At 41.5% G+C, this 23,136-nt stretch overlaps 1 protein-coding gene across 12 annotated transcripts in view; it reads left to right on the forward strand.

Moving 5' to 3' along the window:
• NRXN1 (neurexin 1) overlaps nt 1-23,136 on the forward strand; it is a 1,175,924-nt gene that overhangs the window by 581,963 nt on the left and 570,825 nt on the right. For all 12 annotated transcript variants that reach the window (XM_075863167.1, XM_075863168.1, XM_075863178.1 and 9 more), the window contains one exon: nt 15,264-15,386. In XM_075863167.1, the coding sequence (XP_075719282.1) occupies nt 15,264-15,386 (123 nt within the window). The remainder of the gene's footprint in view (nt 1-15,263; nt 15,387-23,136) is intronic.

Genomic DNA, 23,136 nt, shown 5'->3' on the forward strand with positions numbered 1-23,136 from the left:
GTTTCCTAAAACTGTATAGAAACAAAGGTAAAAAACGGCTGCTGCAGAATTCCACTGCGGACTGTCCGCACCGGAAATTCAACAGCAATTTCGGCACGTGTGAACATGGCCTAAAGGATACTGTAGACAACCTTTCTGTTTCTATTGTGTAATGTCACCTTTATCTTAAAAAAATATTGTAAACCAGGAGGCCCATTGGGGGCAGTTACAGATGCACAAACTTATGAGGGAGCACTATTTTAAGGTATGTTCACACAGGGCTGAGACGCTGCATAAAAGCACACAGTGTATCCGCTCTGGGCACCGCAGGGGATCCTGGACGAAAAGCTGCAGTTTTTCAGCCGGAATGTCCGCTGCGGGAAATGGCACATAAAAAAAAAATACGTTTTATACTTACGTAGCAACGGCGATGCGTCCCTCTGCCGTCCTGCAGCCTGGCCTCCTGGGATGACGTTTCATCCCATGTGACCGCTGCAGCTTGTGATTGACTTCAATGGTCATATGGGATGAAACGTCATCCAAGGAGGCTGGCCTGGACAAAGAAGCACAGGATTCTGGCTAAGTACGTATAAGGTTTTATAATTTTTCCAAAATTAAAATTTTTGCGGCGAAATCCACTGCAAAAATTGCAACATCTGCTATATGTTGCCGGTATTACCTCCCCATTGAATTCAATGGGGAATATCCACAACAAAAAAGCGCAATTACGCAAATACAGTTGACATGCTGTGGATTAAGGGCATGTTCACACGTGGCGGAATTGCTGTGGAATTCCACTGCGGACAGTCCGCATTGGAATTCTCCAGCGGCCGTTTTTTTACATTTGTTTCAAGACATTATTAGGCAAGTTAGTTCAGACGTTGCGGAAAACTCAGCTGCGGGACATAGGCAGTGGTGCGGAATTTTCCCTCCGCAGCATGCACTGTCTGTTGCGGAGAAGAAGCGGAATTTCACTGCGGATTTCAGCCTTTGCAATGCAAAGACTGAAATCTGTGGCAAGTCTGCCGTGTTTTCTGCAACGTCTGAATTACCTGTCAAATATGCAAATGTTGGTGCAGATTCGTTGCGTAATTGCCCCAAATCTGCACCAACATTTGCAGCGGAAAAACTCTGCCACGTGTGAATATGCCCTAAAAACCTCACTGCTGGTCAACTTCTGAGCGTTTTTTCTGTTTATTATTTACACAGTGTTTGGACGAGATTTGTTCAAGTCTCATCCACTCTGCTGCTACTGTATTATGCTGTGGATTTCCCACAACTAAATGCGCTACGTGTGAATTTACCCTAATTCTGCAAATCTCCTGAATAATACGTATAGCATAAACAAGTTTGAAAAAAAAACAACAATACGTATACCATTTACTAGGTGGATAAAATATATAGAGGTTCCCCTTTTGTGGAAGAGCTGTTTGCAACCTTCTTAGTTATCCCTTATATGCATTACAATTCCAATAAACAAGAGTCAATTTCTACCCTCACCGCCAATATACCTTTACATCATAACCTAATATTTATTATGTATTTTGTAAATACAGAGATTCAATATCAAATTTTATTTTTTGTATAATTTTTGCAGTTTTTTTAATTATTATTATTCTCACATCAATTGGACAGGATATTAAAAAGGTTGTCCGCCTTTTACAAACCCTTTATTATTATTTCATTGTTAGAAGGGTCCACTGATAATAAACAGCTTACAAGGTATCCCGCTTCTGAGTCTTCCAGCGATCAGCTGTAATCTGTGTGGAAACCTGGCAGCAAATGTTATATTTCCCTGTAGCACATCACAGGGGAAATTAAGAATTACATTATGCCCAATGAAATCAATGGGTTGTGCATGTAATACACAGACTTGCCAGATCATCCAAAGCAATAGAAATCCTTTGTAGTTACTCTCTTTTCTGGCCAAACAACAGAGGTCGGGACTCCCTTCTATAAATTCAAAATTCTCTAATTGACTATTTAAAAATGGGTTTTCTAAACCTGACAACCCCTATAATAACAACAACAACAACAACAACAACAACAACAACAATAACAATAATACTACTACTACTACTACTACTACTACTAATAATAATAATAATAATAATAACTGTAAATGATAACAAGTTCTGGCTGTCATCACAGTGGTTGAACCTCTCACCAGATTTAACATTGGTGGCAGATTCAGTAAACTTTGGTGATAAAATCTCTTTAAATATTCTACATTGTAAAGAATTATTTATTTCTGCTGATAAAAGATATGTATATATATATATATATATATATATATATATATATATATATATATATATATAAATTCAATAAAAGTATAAAGAGTCCCTTCAATTTTGATCTCCTGTCTAATCTGACAGCGGCATGAAAATATGCTAATGCAGGCTGGATGTTACAATACTCAAAGCAGCCATATGATGCCCTGAGATTTTATTCATTAGAATAGTACCCGAGCATGATAGCCTTAGCTGTCTGAAAACACACAAAATGCCACCTAAGTATATTGCCAGTTAGTCTTAATGGCCATCAGATGTGATATTAGCTTTCTTCCCATAATGGCACAATAAACTCATTACTGGAGAAATAAACATTAATTTCCCTGTGTTTATTGAAAGTAACACAAATAAGGTTAAAATCACCTTAATAGCTTATCGAGCTTCTGATATTCTGTGTCTATAACAAAAGACACAAGCTCAATGCATTTAATAAACATTTGTGTGTTCATAAATTGAAAGAGAATTATCTGAAATAAAGGTCCAATATCTTTTTACTGCAACATTGCGTTGTATGATTGTGTAATTATCACAAGGTGCAGTAAATAAATAAAACCAATTTACACTTATGATTGCAAAGTAAATGTTTATCTCTCAATTACCTGTTTACTGGTTTCAGTCATAGCTGAGGTTGAAGTGCTGTGCTAAAAATTCATTGTTCTTTTCTAATGTCACCTATTTCCTCTTCCTAACATTGCAATCAGAAGCAATTCATAGTAAACAGACAGTGGATAAAGCAAAGTTGTGGCCTTGATTGTTTTTCGTAGCAGAAGAAATTACAGAAATCCTGCACATTTCATGATTTTTGTAAACATTGCATTTAAAATGTGTGAAGGAACACAAAAAAGTAAAATAAACCATGAAAAAATATATATATATATATATATATATATATATATATCAGCAGCACCTACAACAAAATATAGCCATCCCTTAAAGAAACAAAAAAAAGACATACAGTGAAGGAAATAAGTATTTGATCCCTTGCTGATTTTGTAAGTTTGACCACTGTCAAAGACATGAACAGTCTAGAATTTTTAGGCTAGGTTAATTTTACCAGTGAGAGAAAGATTATATAAAAAAACAAAACAGAAAATCACATAGTCAAAATTTTATATATTTATTTGCATTGTGCACAGAGAAATAAGTATTTGATCCCTTTGGCAAACAAAACTTAATACTTGGTGGCAAAACCCTTGTTGGCAAGCTCAGCAGTCAGATGTTTTTTGTAGTTGATGATGAGGTTTGCACACATGTTAGATGGAATTTTGGCCCACTCCTCTTTGCAGATCATCTGTAAATCATTAAGATTTTGAGGCTGTCGCTTGGCAAATCGGATCTTCAGCTCCCTCCATAAGTTTTCGATGGGATTAAGGTCTGGAGACTGGCTAGGCCACTCCATTACCTTAATGTGCTTCTTTTTGAGCCACTCCTTTGTTGCCTTGGCTGCATGTTTTGGGTCATTGTCGTGCTGGAAGACCCAGCCACGAGCTATTTTTGATGTCCTGGTGGAGGGAAGGAGGTTGTCACTCAGGATTTGACGGTACATGGCTCCATCCATTCTCCCATTGATGCGGTGAAGTAGTCCTGTGCCCTTAGCAGAGAAACACCCCCAAAACATAATGTTTCCACCTCCATGCTTGACAGTGTTACCGATGGTTTTCTTGGTGACTGTGGTCCCAGCTGCCTTGAGATCATTAACAAGTTCCCCCCGTGTAGTTTTCGGCTGAGCTCTCACCTTCCTCAGGATCAAGGATACCCCACGTGGTGAGATTTTGCATGGAGCCCCAGATCGATGTCGATTGACAGTCATTTTGTATGTCTTCCATTTTCTTACTATTGCACCAACAGTTGTCTCCTTCTCACCCAGCGTCTTACTTATGGTTTTGTAGCCCATTCCAGCCTTGTGCAGGTCTATGATCTTGTCCCTGACATCCTTAGAAAGCTCTTTGGTCTTGCCCATGTTGTAGAGGTTAGAGTCAGACTGATTAATTGAGTCTGTGGACAGGAGTCTTTTATACAGGTGACCATTTAAGACAGCTGTCTTTAATGCAGGCACCAAGTTGATTTGGAGCGTGTAACTGGTCTGGAGGAGGCTGAACTCTTAATGGTTGGTAGGGGATCAAATACTTATTTCTCTGTGCACAATGCAAATAAATATATATAATTTTGACTATGTGATTTTCAGTTTTTTTTTAAATATAATCTATCTCTCACTGGTAAAATTAACCTAGCCTAAAAATTCTAGACTGTTCATGACTTTGACAGTGGGCAAACTTACAAAATCAGCAAGGGATCAAATACTTATTTCCTTCACTGTATATATATATATATATATATATATATATATATATATATATATATATATGAATACAAGGTCATAGACTGGGTATATTTATACAGGCCAATGAACTTTCAAGTGATTCGGTACAATTCATAGTAGGGGCAGGTGCATAGCTATCGGGGGTGCAGAGGTAGCAGTCGCAACTGGCCCTTGTGCCTGAGGGGACCCAGAGGCCCCTCTGCCACATAAGAAAACACCAGTATCATAAATGGCACATGTTAGGTAGGGCGCCCTGTTATAGATTTCACATTGGGGCCCAGGAGTTTCGAGCTACACCTCCGGCAGATGGTGCATTCTTTATAACTTTTAGTAGGGGGTAGATTTTTAACACACACACCTACAGGTTGGTCAATCTGTGGTTAGCAGAGGAGAAGAAACTTCCTACAAGAGTGATCTGTGACAGAGATGTGCAGAGTCTAGGTAATGTCACTTATGTCTGTATAATTGTCAGGACCTGACTTTAGAATGTGATGTCAATACTATTATTATTTACAGACATATCAATGTAAAATTTATAATAACAAGTGTCAAGATGCGGGGTGTGGACCCACTGGGCCGTACCGTGTAGCGGGATGGCAGCTGGCCAAACAGGTAAAGTACAGAGTCTATAGTTCAGAGAGGATACCTGAGGCAATGTAGACAGTAGCAAATCAGGCACGGCTGGGACCAGGCGGCAGGTAGACGTCAGGCGTGGCGTAGCAGAACAGGCACCGGCAACACTAGGAAACTGGAAGACACTAGGGGACCATTAGCAAGACAAACTTTGGGTAACAAACAACGCTCTGGCAAGGAACAAGGGGCAGAGCCTCTTTTATAGCCCCGAGCATCCCTGGCTAGATTGCAGACTTCCTGCAATTATGCGCGCACTGGCCCTTTAAGAGCGTGCACGCTTCCTCCGGAGACAGTCTCAATATCCGGAAGTGAGTGCTGGCGCCTCACAGGAGGACGAAGCTGCAAGGAACTCGGATGTCCATGGCCACGGCCGTCAAGGGGTAAGTCAGAATGACGGCCCGTGGCCATAGATGTTACTGTATCCCCCCTCTTACGCCCCCTCTTCTTGGGACCAGAGCGGCAGAAAAACATCCTCATGAGGACAGGGGCATCGATGTTCTCCTCTGGCTCCCAAGACCTCTTCTTGACTGAACCCCCTCCAATCCACTAAATAAAATGTCATTCCTCCCACCTTCTTGGTGGCCAGAATCTCCCTTACTTCAAAAGTCCCAGATGAGCCGCCCGGGACCACTGCGGAACTATGAGTCCTGGAGTAGCAGTTCAGGACCACGGGTTTCTTCAAGGAGACATGGAAGGAGTTAGGGATCTTGAGGGTAGGACGCATCCGCAGCTTGTAAGACACCGGGTTGATCTGTAGCAGAATTTCGAAGGAACCGAGGAACCTAGGGGCAAATTTGCAGGACGGCACCCTCAGCCGGATATTCCTTGAAGACAACCAGACCTTTGTACCTGGAAGAAACTGAGGAGGAGCCCGTCTTCTTGTATGTGCCGTTCTCTTCATGCGGTCCACCGCCAGCAGGATAGGAGATCGGGTCTGTTGACATATTTGCAGAAAGTCCCTGAAGGTAGCATCAGCTGCAGGCACCTGGGACATAGTAGAGACAGGAAGAGGTATACGAGGATGTTGGCCGTAGAGGATGAGGAACGGACTGGAAGTGGTAGACTCACTAGTGTGATTATTGTAGGAGATCTGTGGCCACGGGAGCAGCTGCACCCAGTCATCATGTCATCTGGAAACAAAGTGACGCAGATAATCTGGTTAACCTTCTCGACTTGCCCATTGGACTGGGGATGATAGACCGAAGAGAAGTTCAACTTTACACCGAGGAGACCGCAGAGTGCCCTCCAAAACTTCGAGGTGAACTGGACCCCTCGGTACAAGCCGTGCAGACGGAAGATGTGTTGAGTAAAGAGGTCAGCCAATCGTGTAGGAGAAGGCAGACCGGTCAAGGGAACGAAATGAGCCATCTTAGAAAATCGATTCACCACCACCCAGATCACACTGCAACCCGCAGAAGGAGGTAGATCCGTGACAAAGTCCATTGCGACATGCTGCTAGGGAGTACCGGGCACAGGCAGTGGTTGGAGCCATCCAGCAGGTCTGGAGTGAGCAACTTTATTTGCTGCGCATACCGTGGATGAGGAGACAAAGTCCATAACGTCTTTGGGCAGCGTGGGCCACCAGAACTGGCGGGCGATTAGATATTGGGTCTTACAAGCACCCGCGTGACCTGTCAGCTTGGAACTGTGACCCCAGCGAAGGATTCTTCCTCTGTCTGCCAGACACACAAAAGTCCTTCCCGGAGGAATGTCTCTAACTTGAAGGGGGTTCACAGAGAAGATGCAGGAAGGGTCAATAATATTCTGTGGGGACTCCACAGTGTCCTCTGTTTCAAATGACCTAGACAAGGCATCGGCCCTCACATTCTTGTCGGCAGGTCAGTAGTGGAGCTCGAACCGGTACCGACCAAAGATCAACGACCACCTGGCTTGACGAGGATTCAACCGCTGGGCCGTCTGTAGGTAGGTCAAGTTCTTGTGATCCGTGAAGACCAGGATGGGATGGACTGCGCCCTCCAGAAGATGTCTCCACTCCTGAAGAGCCAGCTTGATGGCCAGTAACGCCTGATCCCCAATCGAATAGTTGCGCTCTGTGGAAGAAAATAGCTTGGAATACTAGCCACATACCACAGCCTTGCCTTTCGAACCTCTCTGGAACAACAGTGCACCAGCACCAACAGTGGAAGGGTCCGCCTCTAACGAAAACTGTAGGGATACATCAGGGTGGTGAAGAATAGAGGCTGACGTGAAAGCCTTTTTCAAGGATTCAAATGCAGCTTCTGCCTCCAGAGTCCACACTTTGGCATTCATACCCTTTTTAGTAAGGGTAAAAATGGGAGCAGTCAAAGATGAGAAGTTGGGAATGAACAGCTAGTAGAAGTTGGTGAATCCCAGGAAGCGTTGTATGGCCCTTAAGCCTTGTGGGCGTTGCCATTCCAGGACAGCCGTTACCTTCTCAGGGTCCATCTTGAGGCCCTGATCGGAAATGATATAGCCCAGGAAGGATAGAGACTTTTTCCCTCAAACACACACTTCTCCAGCTTGGCGTAAAGATGATTCTCCCTTAGACGAAACAACACCTGGCGGACATGACTCTGATGAGTTACTGGATCTGGGGAAAAAAATAAAAATGTCATAGAGATACACCACAACACAAACATAAAGGAGATCACGAAAAATGTCATTGACAAATTCTTGAAACACCGCGGGGGCGTTACACAGGCCGAAGGGCATAACTAGGTATTCGTAGTGCCCATCACGAGTATTGAAAGCAGTCTTCCACCCATCACCTCGACGAATCCGGATCAGATTGTAGGCCCCCCGCAGGTCCAGTTTAGAAAAAATATTTGCCCCGCGTATGCGATCAAACAGTTCAGAAATCAAAGGCAGTGGGTACCTGTTCTTCACCGTGATTTGGTTGAGGCCTTGGTAGTCAATGCAAGGTCGTAGTGACAAAGAAGAACCCAGCTCCGGCCGGGGATAAGGATTTACGAATGAAGCCCCTCTCCAGATTCTCTTTAAGGTAGGCTGATATAGACTGGGTCTCTGGCAAGGAGAGAGGGTACACTCTACCGCGAGGAGGAGACGACTCAGGAACCAAGTCGATCGGACAATCATATGCTCGGTGTGGCGGCAAGGTCTCAGCTTCCTTTTTATCGAAGACATCATAGAACATAGAGAAACAAGAAGGCAACCCTGCCAATGACTGAAGCGTAGAAGGCTGCAGTGGCTGGATATGACCCAGACAGCAGTCAAGACATTTCGGACCCCACTGGGGAACCTCTCCAGAGTTCCAATCCAGGAATGGGGCGTGCAAACGAAGCCAAGGCAAACCCAGCAGCACAGGGTTGATGGCCTTGGGCAGGGCAAACAGGGAGATGAGCTCCCACTTGAAGTCTTAATGGCTTGGTCACAGACACAACTGGGTCAGGCAATGGCAGTCCATCTATCGAAGCAACGCTCAACGGCCTTTCCAGCAGGACAGTGGGCAACTGAAGAAGGTCCACATGGTCAAGGCAGATGAAGTTGGCTGCAGAGCCAGAGTCCAGGTAGGCAGAGACCGGATGGGACCTCTCGCCAGCAATGATGGTTACGGGAATGAACAGTTTGGAAGACAGTTCTCTATTAAATGCAGTGGCGCCCAGGGTTGTCTCTCCAACCAAACCTAGGCGCTGTGGTTTTTTGGCTTCTGAGGGCACAGACGCACAACATGGCCAGCAAGGCCACAATATAAACAGAGTCCTGAGGTGCGCCTGCGCTGTTTCTCCTGGACGGACAATCTTAGCCGGTCCACTTGCATCGTAACCTCGGGCAAAGCAGCAGAAGGAGTCAAGAGGGGTTGCTGGAAGTTGGGCGCCAGTCTAGGAAGCCGTCCCTCCTGACGAATTTCATGAGATCTCTCCCTCAGTCTTATGTCCACCCGAGTGGCAAGCAGAATCAAGTCGTCCAAGGCAGATGGCAGATCACGAGCGGCCAGTTGATCTCGGACGATAGACCATGCCAAAAGGATGCCACCAAGGCCTCATTGTTCCAGGATAGTTCTCCTGCCAGGGTCCGGAACTGAACGATATATTTGCCTCCTGGCGAAGGTTAAAGATAGCAGTAGCTGCCGAAGAGACTCGTCCTGGCTCCTCGAAAACAGTCCGGAATAACCGCACGAACCCCTGGAAGTCTTGGGTCTCGGGTCCCTGACGTTCCCAGATAGGATTTGCCCATGCCAGGGCCTTGCCGGCAAGTAGAGACACGATGAAGGAGATCTTGGTTCCGTCCGACGGAAATGCTGGGGCGTGCAGGGTAAAATGGATATAGCATTGGTTCAGAAACCCCCGGCACGTACTTGCGTCTCCATAGAACCGAGAAGGTAATGGCAGCGAGAACCGAGGATCCGAGCCGGAACTGCCAGGAGATGTAGCAGGAGGGTCGATCTAAGAAGCTTGCATAGAGGCAGGAAGGGAAGCAGCTAGCGTCCCCAGCTGCTGTTCCATGGAGTTCACTGCCACAAGAAGTTGATCCTGTCTTGCTCGGAGATCCTGCAAGTCCGCCTGCATGGCTTGGGAGGGTGACATGCCCTTGAATTGACCAGCGGAGTTCATGGCCAGAGCGTACCATCGCACCGTCACAATGCGGGGTGTGGACCCACTGGGCCTTACCGCGTAGCAGGATGGCAGCTGGCCAAACAGGTAAAGTACAGAGTCTATAGTTCAGAGAGGATACCTGAGGCAATGTAGACAGTAGCAAGGCAGGTACGGCTGGGACCAGGTGGCAGGTAGACGTCAGGCATGGAATGCAGCACAACACGGCACTAGATCAAGATAGCACGGAAACAGGATACAGGAACAGGGAACACAGGGAAACTGGAAGACACTAGGGGACCATTAGCAAGACAAACTTTGGGTAACGAATGACGCTCTGGCAAGGAGCAAGAGGCCAGAGCCCCTTTTATAGTCCAGAGCATCCTGGGCTAGATTGCAGACTTCCTGCAGTTATGTGCGGACTGGCCCTTTAAGACCATGCACGCACGGGCCCGCGCGCCCTCCGGAGACAGTCTCGATATCCGGAAGTGAGTGCTGGCGCCTCACAGGAGGACGACGCTGCAAGGAACTCGGACGTCCATGACCACGGCCGTCGGGGGGTAAGTCAGAACGACGGGCCATGGCCATAGACGTTACAACAAGTAATATATAGGGAAATATTTCCCTCCTTCTTGTCCCCCCTCCCCCACACTGAGCTTAGAGCCTATAAACAAATGACTGTAAAATAATGGCGTTTGGGCTCTATCTGTGGCTGGGATGTAGCTGACTGGAGCAAAGACCTTATCCAATGTTCAATCTGCAAAGAATACCATCTAATAATGCCATAATATATTCCTATTATCAGAATACCTTCCTTAACAAGCAGGAACATTTCAATAATGCAGCCTTAAAGCCCCGAGGAATTGAAATGCCCTGATGGCCTTTACAGATTGTAGCCTATTCGCATACTATAGGCCACTATAGGCACATGCTATCTATTCTACTAAATGAATATATTAGGGAATTGGAGAGTGAAGAAAAAAAATTGAAGGCTATCGATTGTGTAGTGTCAGATTACCATAACATTTATTAGAGTGTCTTTCCACTTTCACAAAAAGCAATTTGTTTAATTTTTTACATAAAGTTCAGTATTCCCACCAACCCTACCTCCGGGATGGTCAATTTATATATAGTCCATGTACTATATAATACCTAGTCAGGTTAATGTGGCCATATACAGAGTAAATATGGATTGTGCCTTCCTTCCAAGGCAGCAGCTACTGCAAAAAAAAGTGAACGCCACGAGCACATCAGCATCGGTGCTCTGGATTGAAGAACAAAGCACCACACCCTAACCAAAGATATTCTAGACATATGGTGTGAATACTTATTAGTGTTCATCTTTTTCATATTTTTTATGAATCAACTTTAAATCCATCTAAGAGCAGAACATCTGAGTCACGTCTGAAGTGACATCAATCAAAATCCACTCTTGTATGCCGGACAGCAGAGCCAAACATTATTTTATTCCATTGCTTAGTATAATAATGGTTACCTTTCCTGTTTTTCAACACTTATCTAAATAGCCCACTATTCCTACACACACTTCTAAAAGCAATGAGAACCAGATTGCATCTGACTTCATCTTTTAATTGGTTGTCAGGCAGCAGTTCCCTAGCAACCAGTCTGTCTCAAATTATTTAGGTCTTCAGCTCAAATCAGAATTGGACCTGAACTGATGTCAAGCAGGACACCACACTGTGATCCCCCTATTGTGATCAATAGAAGCTTTCCAGCAGAAACCTCCTGCTTGATACAAATGCCTAGGAGACAGAGTGTCCGGCTCCATCGTCTGCTGGTTAACTCTAGCCAGTTATGGGAGTGGGCAGCACTTAATAGGTATAGAAGTTATAGATAGAAGGGAGTATGACTTCAGGAAAAGACTACACAAGATTTGTTTGTAGTCTGTAACCGAGAAGACACAAACGTTTGCATAGGAGCTGTGTACACTAAACTGTAGGACATTTTTAATCAAGACTATTTGCAAAGTTGCTTAATTTTTATTTTAGAAGAATTTGTTGCAAAAGGTGGACAATAACATATGAGGGAAAAGCTGGCCTTGCTAAGTGATTTAATGGAAGCCATATTAATTGCCTCTACCAAAATTAAAATTGACCATCATATTACTTTAAGTGCTCTTTATACCTGTTCTATAATAATACGTTATAATATTTGATTACATTTAGCCACATACATGCTATATAAAATGTCATGAATTTGGGAGATATCCTCTAAAATGTACTAGAATGACTTGCAGAACAACTTTAGTAAATGTCAAGGTTGACTGCACAGCACAGAAATGACTTGAGGCTATGCAAAGTTCCCTTTTCATGTTAACCACTTAGAACAAAAATGGCTAATTATGCTGTCTTTATATAAAATAATTAAAACCTATTTTTGCATTAACACTTGCAACTTAGATTATGTAGAATATAATTAGCATAGTACATTAGCCAATCTTTGCTGTGCTCCGAGCTGTTGAAATGCACCCAAATATACTTGGAGCATAAGACAATCCTTCCATGCAGATACCAGAATATTAGGGTAGAGAATAAATACATATGTAAATGTAACCTTTATATTATGTAGGTGAATTGGTCCCAGTGTTGTCTATACGTATGCCCGCGAAGCATTGCACTCCAGTAATGGTTTCATTAATGAAAAACTATGCAATGACTGCGGGTTTTCTTGTAAAAGTGACAGCTCTTGCTGTCTTTCTGGGGTACCAGACCAGGTCCTAGGGACTGTGGGACTGTGATTGGGAAACATTGATTGAAACCATAGAAGCATATACAGAGTCACTTTAGAGATAAAATCACACAATGGAGCAACATAGGGCATCATCTCACGATAAATTAGAAAAGCAGGTAAGTGAAGGGTTTGTGCTCAACAGGTATCGTCATGCTAGGGTTGTCGTCGTGCACGACAACCTACAGTAGTAGACAAAGTAGTCCGATTGATAATATGGGAAGCTGCTAGCCATGGGTCTTTGCTGGTGAGAAAAAATGTCCCAGCGAAGAGGATAGGCAATATAGGATGTGATACGCACAAAGGAACTCTGAGTGAGAATTGGCAAAAAATGACTCTTGTAAAGGTGCTGCTCCCTTGTCAGTACCCCTTTAAGGTAATTACTTTTTGAGGAAATTCTCTTGAGATGTCAAAATGTATATCCTTTTCTTAATACAGTGAAGCATATACAGATATAGATTGAGCAAGATTCAAGGCTCATTTGCTTCAGTTTATGTGTGGCAGACCTGTTTTAGCTGCTTGTAGTTTTTAATTGTTCTCTCTATACACATCAGTCAGTCTTAACTGGCAGAGCTGCAGTGTAGAGAATGGTGGAGGGATAGAGTGGACCTGGTACTGGGACGACATGGGTATTTCAGACCATCACAGATCCCATTAAACAATGCAGCTATAGGTTTAGCTTAGTATAAATTGACCATACACATGAACTAGCTGACGGCTGACCCTAGTCAGCCAGGGAAAGGCCGAGTGTGCATGTCTATTTCAATGGGGTGAGTGCGATAAATGCTGCCAGATCCCCCAAGTCGCAGCTTATATCCCATAGGGGAGATTGAAATCCAATATGCCCGATCCTTTTTCCACCAAAATGTTATACACAATAGATTGTCAGTCAATCCTGCCGAAATCAGCTTATTTTGTCTAATATGTACGCCCAACTTTAAATTAAGCAGTATGCAAGATTTTTCTTAGCACCTCTCCTTATTCTAAAAGAGTTTGGTCATCAAGTAAACAATGTAAATAAAATAAAATCAAAAATAGCAAATTCCCGACTATCCTCTGGAAAATCCTATAGATTAAGAACATTGACGCACCTTGTTTATTGTGCATTATACTACAAAATAATGAATAATCTGCTGTGTGACATATTTATTAACCATTTGTGCGAGACTTCAGAGCCATTTACGCCGCACACGTTAGTTTGTATAACGAGTGAAAAGTGGGCATAGCTTACTGCTTGGCCAGGAGTTAGAAGCATTAATGAAATACAATTCGCATCTTTAACCCACACTGACCTTGGCTTAGAAAAAAGTGGTGTGATTTTAGCCGGCGTGGAAATTAATGGCAGTGATGCATGTTGTGACAGATTTATCAAAAAAGGGAACATGCAGTTATTAATTTGTCACAACATATGTCAATGAAGTAGCTGAGGTTTAATTTAGAAATTGGCTAAGATGACGCCACTTTTGATAAATGTCGGCCATGAGGTTGAGTCATTACTATATTTGTTTTCTTAAAGGCTATGTAAACCTTTGTAGCCTTTTTAATATTTATTTAATCTATGTGTTTAGTGCTTTTAAACATTTGTCTAATGGTCATTCATTAAAAAAAAATTTTTTAACGTTTTAGCACTGTAGCTTCTATGTAACCATTATACATAGAAGCTACAAGCTGAGTCCGTCTGGACTGACGACTTGGCTGACAGCTGCTCCTGTGTGAATCTGACACACCAAATAACCCTAATACCGATCAAAGCTAAGTTGATCAACTTAGATTTGATCGGTAATAGGGTTATATTGTATCTCAGAGGCACACAGGAGTGCAATCCATGTTACTAATGTCCCATTTTTGGTAGCTACAGGTAAAAGCACAGCTATATAAAATGAGGAGCAGCTTTCTTGTAAAAGAGTTAAAAGGGTTGTCCAATCATAAGAAATCTGATCGGTGGGGGTCCAACTCTCGGAACCACCACCGATCAGCTGTTTTGAAGGGGCTGCAGCACTCATACAAGCACTGCTTCCCCTTCATTACTGTCACTGCACGTACTATGAATTGCCAACACACTTGTAGTGGCGCTTCACAGACTTCTCCTACTCACTTCAATGGTAGAAGGCTGTAATACTGTGAACCGGCGATTTACACTACGAGCAGATAAGGAGTGAAGGGGGAGCAGCACTCCTACGAGCTCTCCGACCCCTTCAAAACGCTGTTCGGCAGGGGTGCTGGGAGTCGGACCCCCATCGATCAGATCTTGATGGCCTATCCTGAGGATAGACCATCAATTAGTTATGACGGGACAACCCCTTTAACAAACTGCTTACATGTGTAATTAACTATGATAATATGATTGTGCCATAATCTAGAGGAACATTATATCTAGGAAATCTGATAGATTACCAATGGCAACACAGAATTTGCAGACTACATTAAAGTAATTAAATTCATATTAATTAAAAATGAAGCATGGATTGGATAAATAATCCCTGGATTTAACCATAGTCTACAATTAAAATAATTGAGAAGCGCAATATAATAAAGCAACAATTGTAATAGTCTTTCTTGTATAGTTTTCTATCGTAGTATGTTCAATCTCCAGGAGGTTTATCTGCCTGTTTATGTCAAACAAACAAGACCTATTAATATAATTATCTGTTTATTGTGTATGTGATTTCGGTTGTTATAACTCTCTGCTTTTCCTTGATAGGTTCACATATTTAAATGTGTTGTGATTGTTTAATGATGGTTTGGCATATTCTGCAGGCAAAGGCCCAGAGACTCTTTATGCTGGTTATAACCTCAATGATAATGAATGGCACACAGTTCGTGTGATTCGGAGAGGAAAAAGTTTAAAGTTAATAGTGGACGATCAACAAGACATGACAGGTAGGTTCATTCATTTATCGTGTTACCTGGGTAATATAACTCAAGATGTGTATAAAAATCTCACCAAAAAACAAGTAAACCTCCTGATCTGGTGGCTTGTGATACATTGGACATGGATGAACTCGCAGAATGCCTCCAGAAGTGTACATATTAACAGGACCATCAGAGAGTACCCCCATTAATAGCACCATTATAACCAGTAGGGGGGGTGTGGGGTTAATTGTAACTTTTATTTTATGTCATTTATTTAATTGGGTCCAAAATTCTGTGTTGATTAATATCAAAATATTTCTTTATAGATGACAGAGCTCTGATTTTCTGCCACAAAGCTTCAAACACGCTGCTTTCTCTCAGCCATAAATTGCATGCCAAAATTTTTGCTGCCTACAGCTGTCAATAAGGAGAGATCTGCGTACAGATTTATACATCTCTTATTGAACAGGAGCTGTATTAACTCATATATGTTAAAGGGGTTTTCCCATTAGGGACATTTATGACATATCCACAGGATATGTCATAAATGTCAGATAGATGCGGGTCCCACCTCTGGGACCCGCACCTATCTCTAGAAAAGGTCCCCCTAAACCCCGTTCAGCCGCTCTGTGTTGCGGCTGAATGAGGTAAATTCAGACCATGAAAAAGGTTATATGGTCATGGTTACGTAAACAGCGTAGCTCGCTAAGCTACGCTGTTTCCGTAAGTCCCATAGAACTGAATAGTAGTTAAGGAAACAGCGTAGCTCGCATCCTATGGATATGTCATAAATGTCTCTCATGGGAAAACCCATTTAAGGTTCCTCTAGTGGCAGGCTATATCAGAGAAAATCAACACTGTTGGCCATTATACCCTTCATCCATGGATCATGGATCTCTTTGGTAAACAGTCTTTTGAGTGCAGTCTAAGTAATGAAGAAAAGTGCATTTTATGTTTCTCTTCCTTAATATTTGCAGGGAATCAATTTACAATTTCGTGATTCACTTTCCCAACCAAATATTTCTGCATTGGTAAAGATGAGGAAGTCAATTTTCCAGTATTGAATTCTATGATACAATCTCTTATCTCTCTCTAAAGATTTGCAGTCATTCACAAATCTTGGACATTAAATAATCGATTTGCCCTTCACTAGTGTGTATTATGTAATAAGCAGAATATTTATCCTGCTCTGCTAATAACACTAGCAAGTGTCTGTCTACTGTCATGTCCTTCCTATATCTCAAATTTAATCTTTATTAAACTGAGCTCTTTCGATTTCCTTCATCATTTTCTTCGCCTATAGTACACCTGACCTGATATCTCCATTCTTGTCTGTAACACTAACATCCTCCCTAGACATTAGAGTAATATTTGATCTGTAACTCTGCTCTGTCCTGTTAGACTCAAATTCAATCAATTGCTAAATCCTGTCACCTTCACTTAAAATAATATCTCTCATATCCGTCCCTACCTCCCAACTGACACTGCTAAAGTACTAATTCAGGCCCTAATCATTCCTCACCTACTCTACTGTAACTCACTACTAGTTGACATTAGACTAAACACACCAGCTCCACCAATACATAGGAAAGACCCTTACTATCTGATGAGAGTGAGGGTACGACTCTTGGGACCCCCGCTGATCAGCTGTTTGAAGGGGTCACGGTGCTCTGGCGAGCGCTTCCTCTCCATCATCACTTCAGCTGCTCAATAGGAGAAGGCTGTAATTCTGTAAACCACCGCTACAAGTGTTAAAGACGTTTTACACTATTGAGCTGTTAGACAGCTGATTAGCGGAGATGCCGAGAGTCAAACCCCCACTATCAGATATTGATGGCCTATCCTGACAGAACATGCCCCTTTATATTGCTGCTCATTGTGGGCTAAATAGCCCAGTGGGTGGTCTCAACCTTTGATTGACAGCCCATCCTGTAGTAGTATGAATACAAAAAAAGCTGTCAAGCACTGAGCAGGACATCCCATTGGACTCTTAAGTCTTATATTTAAATCAGTCAACTACAGGTTATACCATTTTTGGGCCCACAAAGCTCTATATTGGTCTGCTCAGCACCTCCTGCTCTATAAAACGCTGTCCACAGATTGGGTTGCATGTTTGACATGACAGGTTCCCCTTAAATCCAAAACTTTCCACTTAGTCTACAAAGCTCTCCACAATGACAACCATCATACTTCTCGCCTGCAGGATTTCTCTTGTGCTGCACCCTTTCTGTGGAACTTACTGCACTGGACCATCAGATCTGCTCCTTACATTACCAGTTTTAAGCTTCAAGGAGACTTATGCCCCACAACCATTGTCCATTGCCCATATGCAACCTGACGTGGTCACAAATTTTCCACTAGGTCTGGGTGATTAATCACATTAATTTGATTAATTTACCTTTTCTCTCATGATTCAGTTTTTACACAGAATCCCTAAAATGAATTTAAATTTCCATAACAGAATTGCTGCAGTGCACAGAAGCCCGGCACCTCCCCCATGTATCTGCTAGTGGCTCCGCCCCCACAGCAATGTTGTGACACTGCTACTGGCGGGTGCGTCGTATCCTCATAGGATACTTTCTATAGCCTTTATTATTGTAGGGGGAAGCAGCTGTCTAATCCTCCCCGCACCATGAATTTGCCCTCTGGCCCCAGCCATTTGAGTTACAGCCTGCCCTGACGCAGCCCACACTTTCCAGGAGTGGACTATGGGCCATCATATTCTATCTTCACTAGTAAGTCAGGTATACAGACCCCTGTGTAACCCTTGCCACAATTACTATTCAGCTGGGATAAAAACCACATTCATATACACACTAGCCCCTCTAGATATACCAGTATCTATAACCCCTAGAAGTTCTAGTATATCTATAAAGGCTAGTTTGTGCAATAATGCTGTTGTTATCTCAGTTGGACATGCAGTAAACTACTATCAGTTTTTATATAGAAAATAATTGGGGATTTATGGGTCCCTTTGGACAACAAATTTATTTCCGCACAGACTAGCCCTATAGTATAGGGGCTAGTCTGTGCGGAAATACATCTGTTTTCCAAAAGGAGCCATAAATTACTAGCTAGGCCCTATATAGAAAATGATGGTTGTGGTTTATGGGCTAATCTCTATGCAAATGCATAAAAATCAAGGCATATATGAGCACCATAGGTTTCTAATGGGGAAATAAGTCCATAAATATGCGTGTTATATATAAAACATTTACATAATGTGGCTGCATCTGATGTGCCATTGCTCCTGGTGCCACACAGTCCAATCAGCTGGTCGCTGGGAGCAGGAGTCGGATATACTTAGTACAGGCTCACTCCTATTGGCTAAGATTGACACGTTCTTCATTACAGTCAGTCATAGCCATGTGGCAGGAGGAGGGTAAAGTACATGTTGAATATATAAGACTCCTGCTCCTGGCGCCAGCAGACTGGACTGTGCAGGCAGTGGCAGCCGTTGCAGCCACATGTAGCAAAATCAGTGTAGTTTTATTGGTCACAGATTTTTTAAAGAAACTACTGTGCACAAAATATGTATATTATGTTATTAAACCCCATCCTATTACATAAATGCAGCATGCACAGCAATTCCTAAAAGCATAACTGTCATGTCACCTATTAATTGTTGCCCTATTTTAATTAATTGTGCCTGCATCCGGCCGGTCCGATGCCCCATGTGCAGTTCAGTAAACAGGTACAGGGAGAAGGAGTCCAGTATATTACGTGCAGCCTTACTACTCCCGATACCTGCTATGTTGGCAGTTTCTGCGCTATAGTTAATCATAACTGGGTGGAAGTCTACATCAAATATAGTCAATTCCTCCTTTTTTTTTCGTTTCACTAAACTTTTTTTTTTAGGAAATATCAAGAAAATTTAGATTAAAATTAAGAATCACCCATAAACTTGAAAAAAAAATAGATTTTATTTGTAGGCCATATCTCCCATCTCTACTCCTCTTGTTGTATACACTTGTTGTATCACTCTGCACTTTATATCTGTGTTGGCTCAGTTATTGGCTGTGTAATGGGTTCATGCAGCTTTATTTGTATCCCCCTGCCAACACAAGGGGCGGGGCCCCTGAACAACTCTGGCTACGGGCCCCCTTGACGGCGGATTATAAAACAGAGGGACTTTTAGCAAGATGTTGTCTTTATCAGGCTATGTTCACACGGCATATGTTCAGGCTGAAAAATACAAGGTTGATTTCAAGAGAAAACAACCCCTAAAATCCAAATGTTTTTTAAGCTGATTTTCAAAGCGTTTCTGAAACATATTTTGAGGTGTTTTTTCTAAGCATTAGTGAATGGCAAATAGAAATATCAGCTTGAAAATCACTTAAAAATGTGACATTTTTACGAAGCGTTTTTTTATTTCAGCAGCATACGCCGTTGTATGAACTACATGGCATATTTCCTAATGAAATCAATAGGAAGATGATTGCAGGCGTTTTATCAAGTGTATGTTGGAGCGTAATACAATCGCTTCACTCTGAAATACGTCTGAAAATATGCTGTGTGAACATGGCCTTATAGCCTAAAAATCAGCTAATTCTTAAATAGGCCTATGTATTCACAATGCAAGGTTTAGGCTCAAGTTAGAGCCTTTTTTCCAAGATTTTTTTTACCACTTGATGAACTTGATGGACATGGGTCTTTTTTCAACAGCACTAACTATGTAACTATGTAACTATGTAAATATGGAACTAACTATGTAACTATGTAAATATGGAACTAACTATGTAACTATGTAAATATGGAACTAACTATGTAACTATGTAACTATGTAACTATGTAACTTGCCTACATCTTTATAGTCTCATTGGTTTTCATTTCTATTTTTTTTTTCTTAGTTTTAATTGTACTTAAAACAACATTTAGTTACTTCCTTCGGTAAAAATAAATGGTTCCTTTGTGTATTTATGATGGAATATGAAAATATCTATTCCCATTAATGGATACAGGAGGTCCAATACCATCTAAAAGGGTAAAATAGCTCTTATAGCCGGGTAGGAGGAAGAGGAAGTCTAGTTACTAATGGAAATTAGCAATAATATCAAAGCAATTACTGCACGTAATTGTATTTTTGGAAATAGCGTCTCATATTTCTATTAGTATAAAAGTCTGTCTACTTTGTTTTAAAGATGTTTTTATTAAGGTTTTTAAGAGCTAAGTAGATTTGAAAGAGTCACTCCAGGCAAAAACTAAAAATTCATCTGTATTCCCCTACATTTTCTTTTATCTAACTGGTACTATGAGGGTATGTGCACACGACCTATTTTCAGACGTAATTCAGGCATTTTACGTCTCGAATTACGCCTGAAAAGACGGCTCCATTACGTCTGCAAACATCTGCCCATTGCTTGCATTGGGTTTTACAATGTTCTGTTCAGACGAGGTGTAATTTCACGCGTCACTGTCAAAAGACGGCTCGTAAAAATACGCCCGTGTCAAAGAAGGGATGTTTTTGGAGCCGTTTTTCATTGATTCCATTGAAAAACAGCTCCAATTACGGCCATAATGGATGCCGCGAAAACGCGAGTGCTTGCCAAAACGTCTGAAATTCAGGCGCTCCGTAATTTCAGAAGTATTTTGCAAACCTTTACGAAGATCCTCCACTGTTCTCTACTAGGCGGCAGCTGATTCCAGTGCTGGCCATAACAACAGTGCAGTGCTGTCATGTGTTACTTGGTTGTCAGTATAGGTAATATACTCCAACCGGATCACATAATGTTACAATGATGACTACCCCCAGCAGAATATTACTAGAACACTAAAGATAAATGCAGTTTTTTTTTTTAACACATTCAAATGGGATTTGGCACACACCCTATTTTTTTTTTTTTTAAATAGTTGCTCCAGAACCCTGGAGTGAATACATTGATAAATCTGCACTAATGACAATTAACTTCTTAGCATAGAAAACATTTTTTTTTTTAAATGAGTGAGTGAAATTGGACCCTGGATTGATTAAAGGCAGGTGTGATAAACGCACATATCCCTGGGGGTCAGCACTGCAGAGAGGTCTAGTTTAGGTGTGGTATGTTACAAAATGAATGACTTGAGTGTACCAGCCAACTGAGCTAACACTTCACTGATTAACCCTTCAGAAAAGCATCATTTACTGGGCTGACAGGATTAAGAAGAATCAGCCAAGTAGCCCTTCCCACATAATAGTTTGCTAGCTGATCCTAGACCACCACCTTATTGACATACCATAAGAGTTGAAAGAGAAAAAAAAATCCCTTAAAGGGGATCTCCACCTTTTAACACTGTCATTTTTAAGTCCAAAATCTTGTGCTGTTTAATTAATACTTCTTTACAGCGGTCGGAGCTTTGTCATTCAGATAAAGACCTTCCAATGCTCTTTATACACATAGACAAAACATAACACGATGGCTACCTGTAGCCACCACTAGAGGGAGCTTACATTAGAATTCATAACAGTAAGTAGTAAGCTCCTAAATTCTTTCTAGTGGTGACTGAAACTACTGTAGGCAGCATGTTATGTTTTAAACCTCTGTCTATGCAGAGTATTAAAATGTCTGAATCTGAAAAACAGATCTTCGATCACTGTCAAGATATATTAAGAACGTAACCGGCACAGAATTTTGAACCTATTTAGTTTACAAAACGGTATTCAAGGGTGAAAATTCACATTAAGGATCTAAATAAAACAATAGGGAAAATGCAAGCACCAAAATAATAAGCATTATGTTTAGACAGTAGATGTTTATCTTTAATTGTACCATACTGGATTCACCATGACTGTTAAATTCTAAAGTATTACTCATTTCTACACTTTTTCCTGAAATATTAGTTTTACCACTTTTACATGTATTGTTTGAAAACTTTCTTTGTAATTTTCAGTGTCATTTTCAGCTTTTGCCAATCCAAAATCCTATAAGGAGTATGGCAATACGGAAGTATTGAGGACTAAGGGGGTAATGGGTATCTCTTACTGCTTTAATTTTAGAAGAAAAAAACATTAAGATATTTACACTTGGACAAATGACATATCTACATTTCACTAGCTTTAGCAGCAGCTGCTTGACACTTGGTATTGTTACAGTTGTTCACTGACTTCTAGTATTTCTAAAAAAAAATGTTCTGTTTGATTTCCCAACTTATACCTACAGTATGTACATGATAAATATTCACAATTATCAGGTTCAGATTTATTATTGGAGAGGGTTGTACACCAAGGATGCAATAGCAAATGCAGAACATTTCTTTTATAGAAGATTTTAACATGAGATCATGTCCATTTCTCAAACACCACTCCAGAAACTGGCACTGCTGGAAGATATATAGCTTTAATGTTTAATTGCTAACAAACTGCCCTCCGTAAAATATGGACTTCACAAATGAAAATTTCATCACGCATTCTTCAAATGTTAAGCGTACATATTTTTGTCTCTAATTAGATAAGATGAATTGGATTAGAAGATCAAAATAACAAGTGGCAAATGGAAGATATTTCCAAAAATACATTTTAACTAATCCATCTATTCATCTCTCCAATTATCTATCTGTGTATTTGTATGACAGGTAACGTTTTACAGGCTCTAGCAATACATGAGGCGCTTTTGCTACATTTTCACCATCATTTTTTCTGTTCTTTCTACTTAATTTTTTTTTTATAGGAAAACAGGTCCCTGTCATTTTTTACAAACAAAAAAGTAAAATAAGATGCAACATAAATTCGTCAAAAATGGCACATGAGAACACAGCCTTATTTTTTTTATACAATTTCAACCAAAAGTGTTGTCAGATTTTC

Source organism: Rhinoderma darwinii, chromosome 4 (genome assembly GCF_050947455.1).
Source record: "Rhinoderma darwinii isolate aRhiDar2 chromosome 4, aRhiDar2.hap1, whole genome shotgun sequence".
Taxonomy (NCBI): Eukaryota; Metazoa; Chordata; class Amphibia; order Anura; family Rhinodermatidae; genus Rhinoderma; species Rhinoderma darwinii.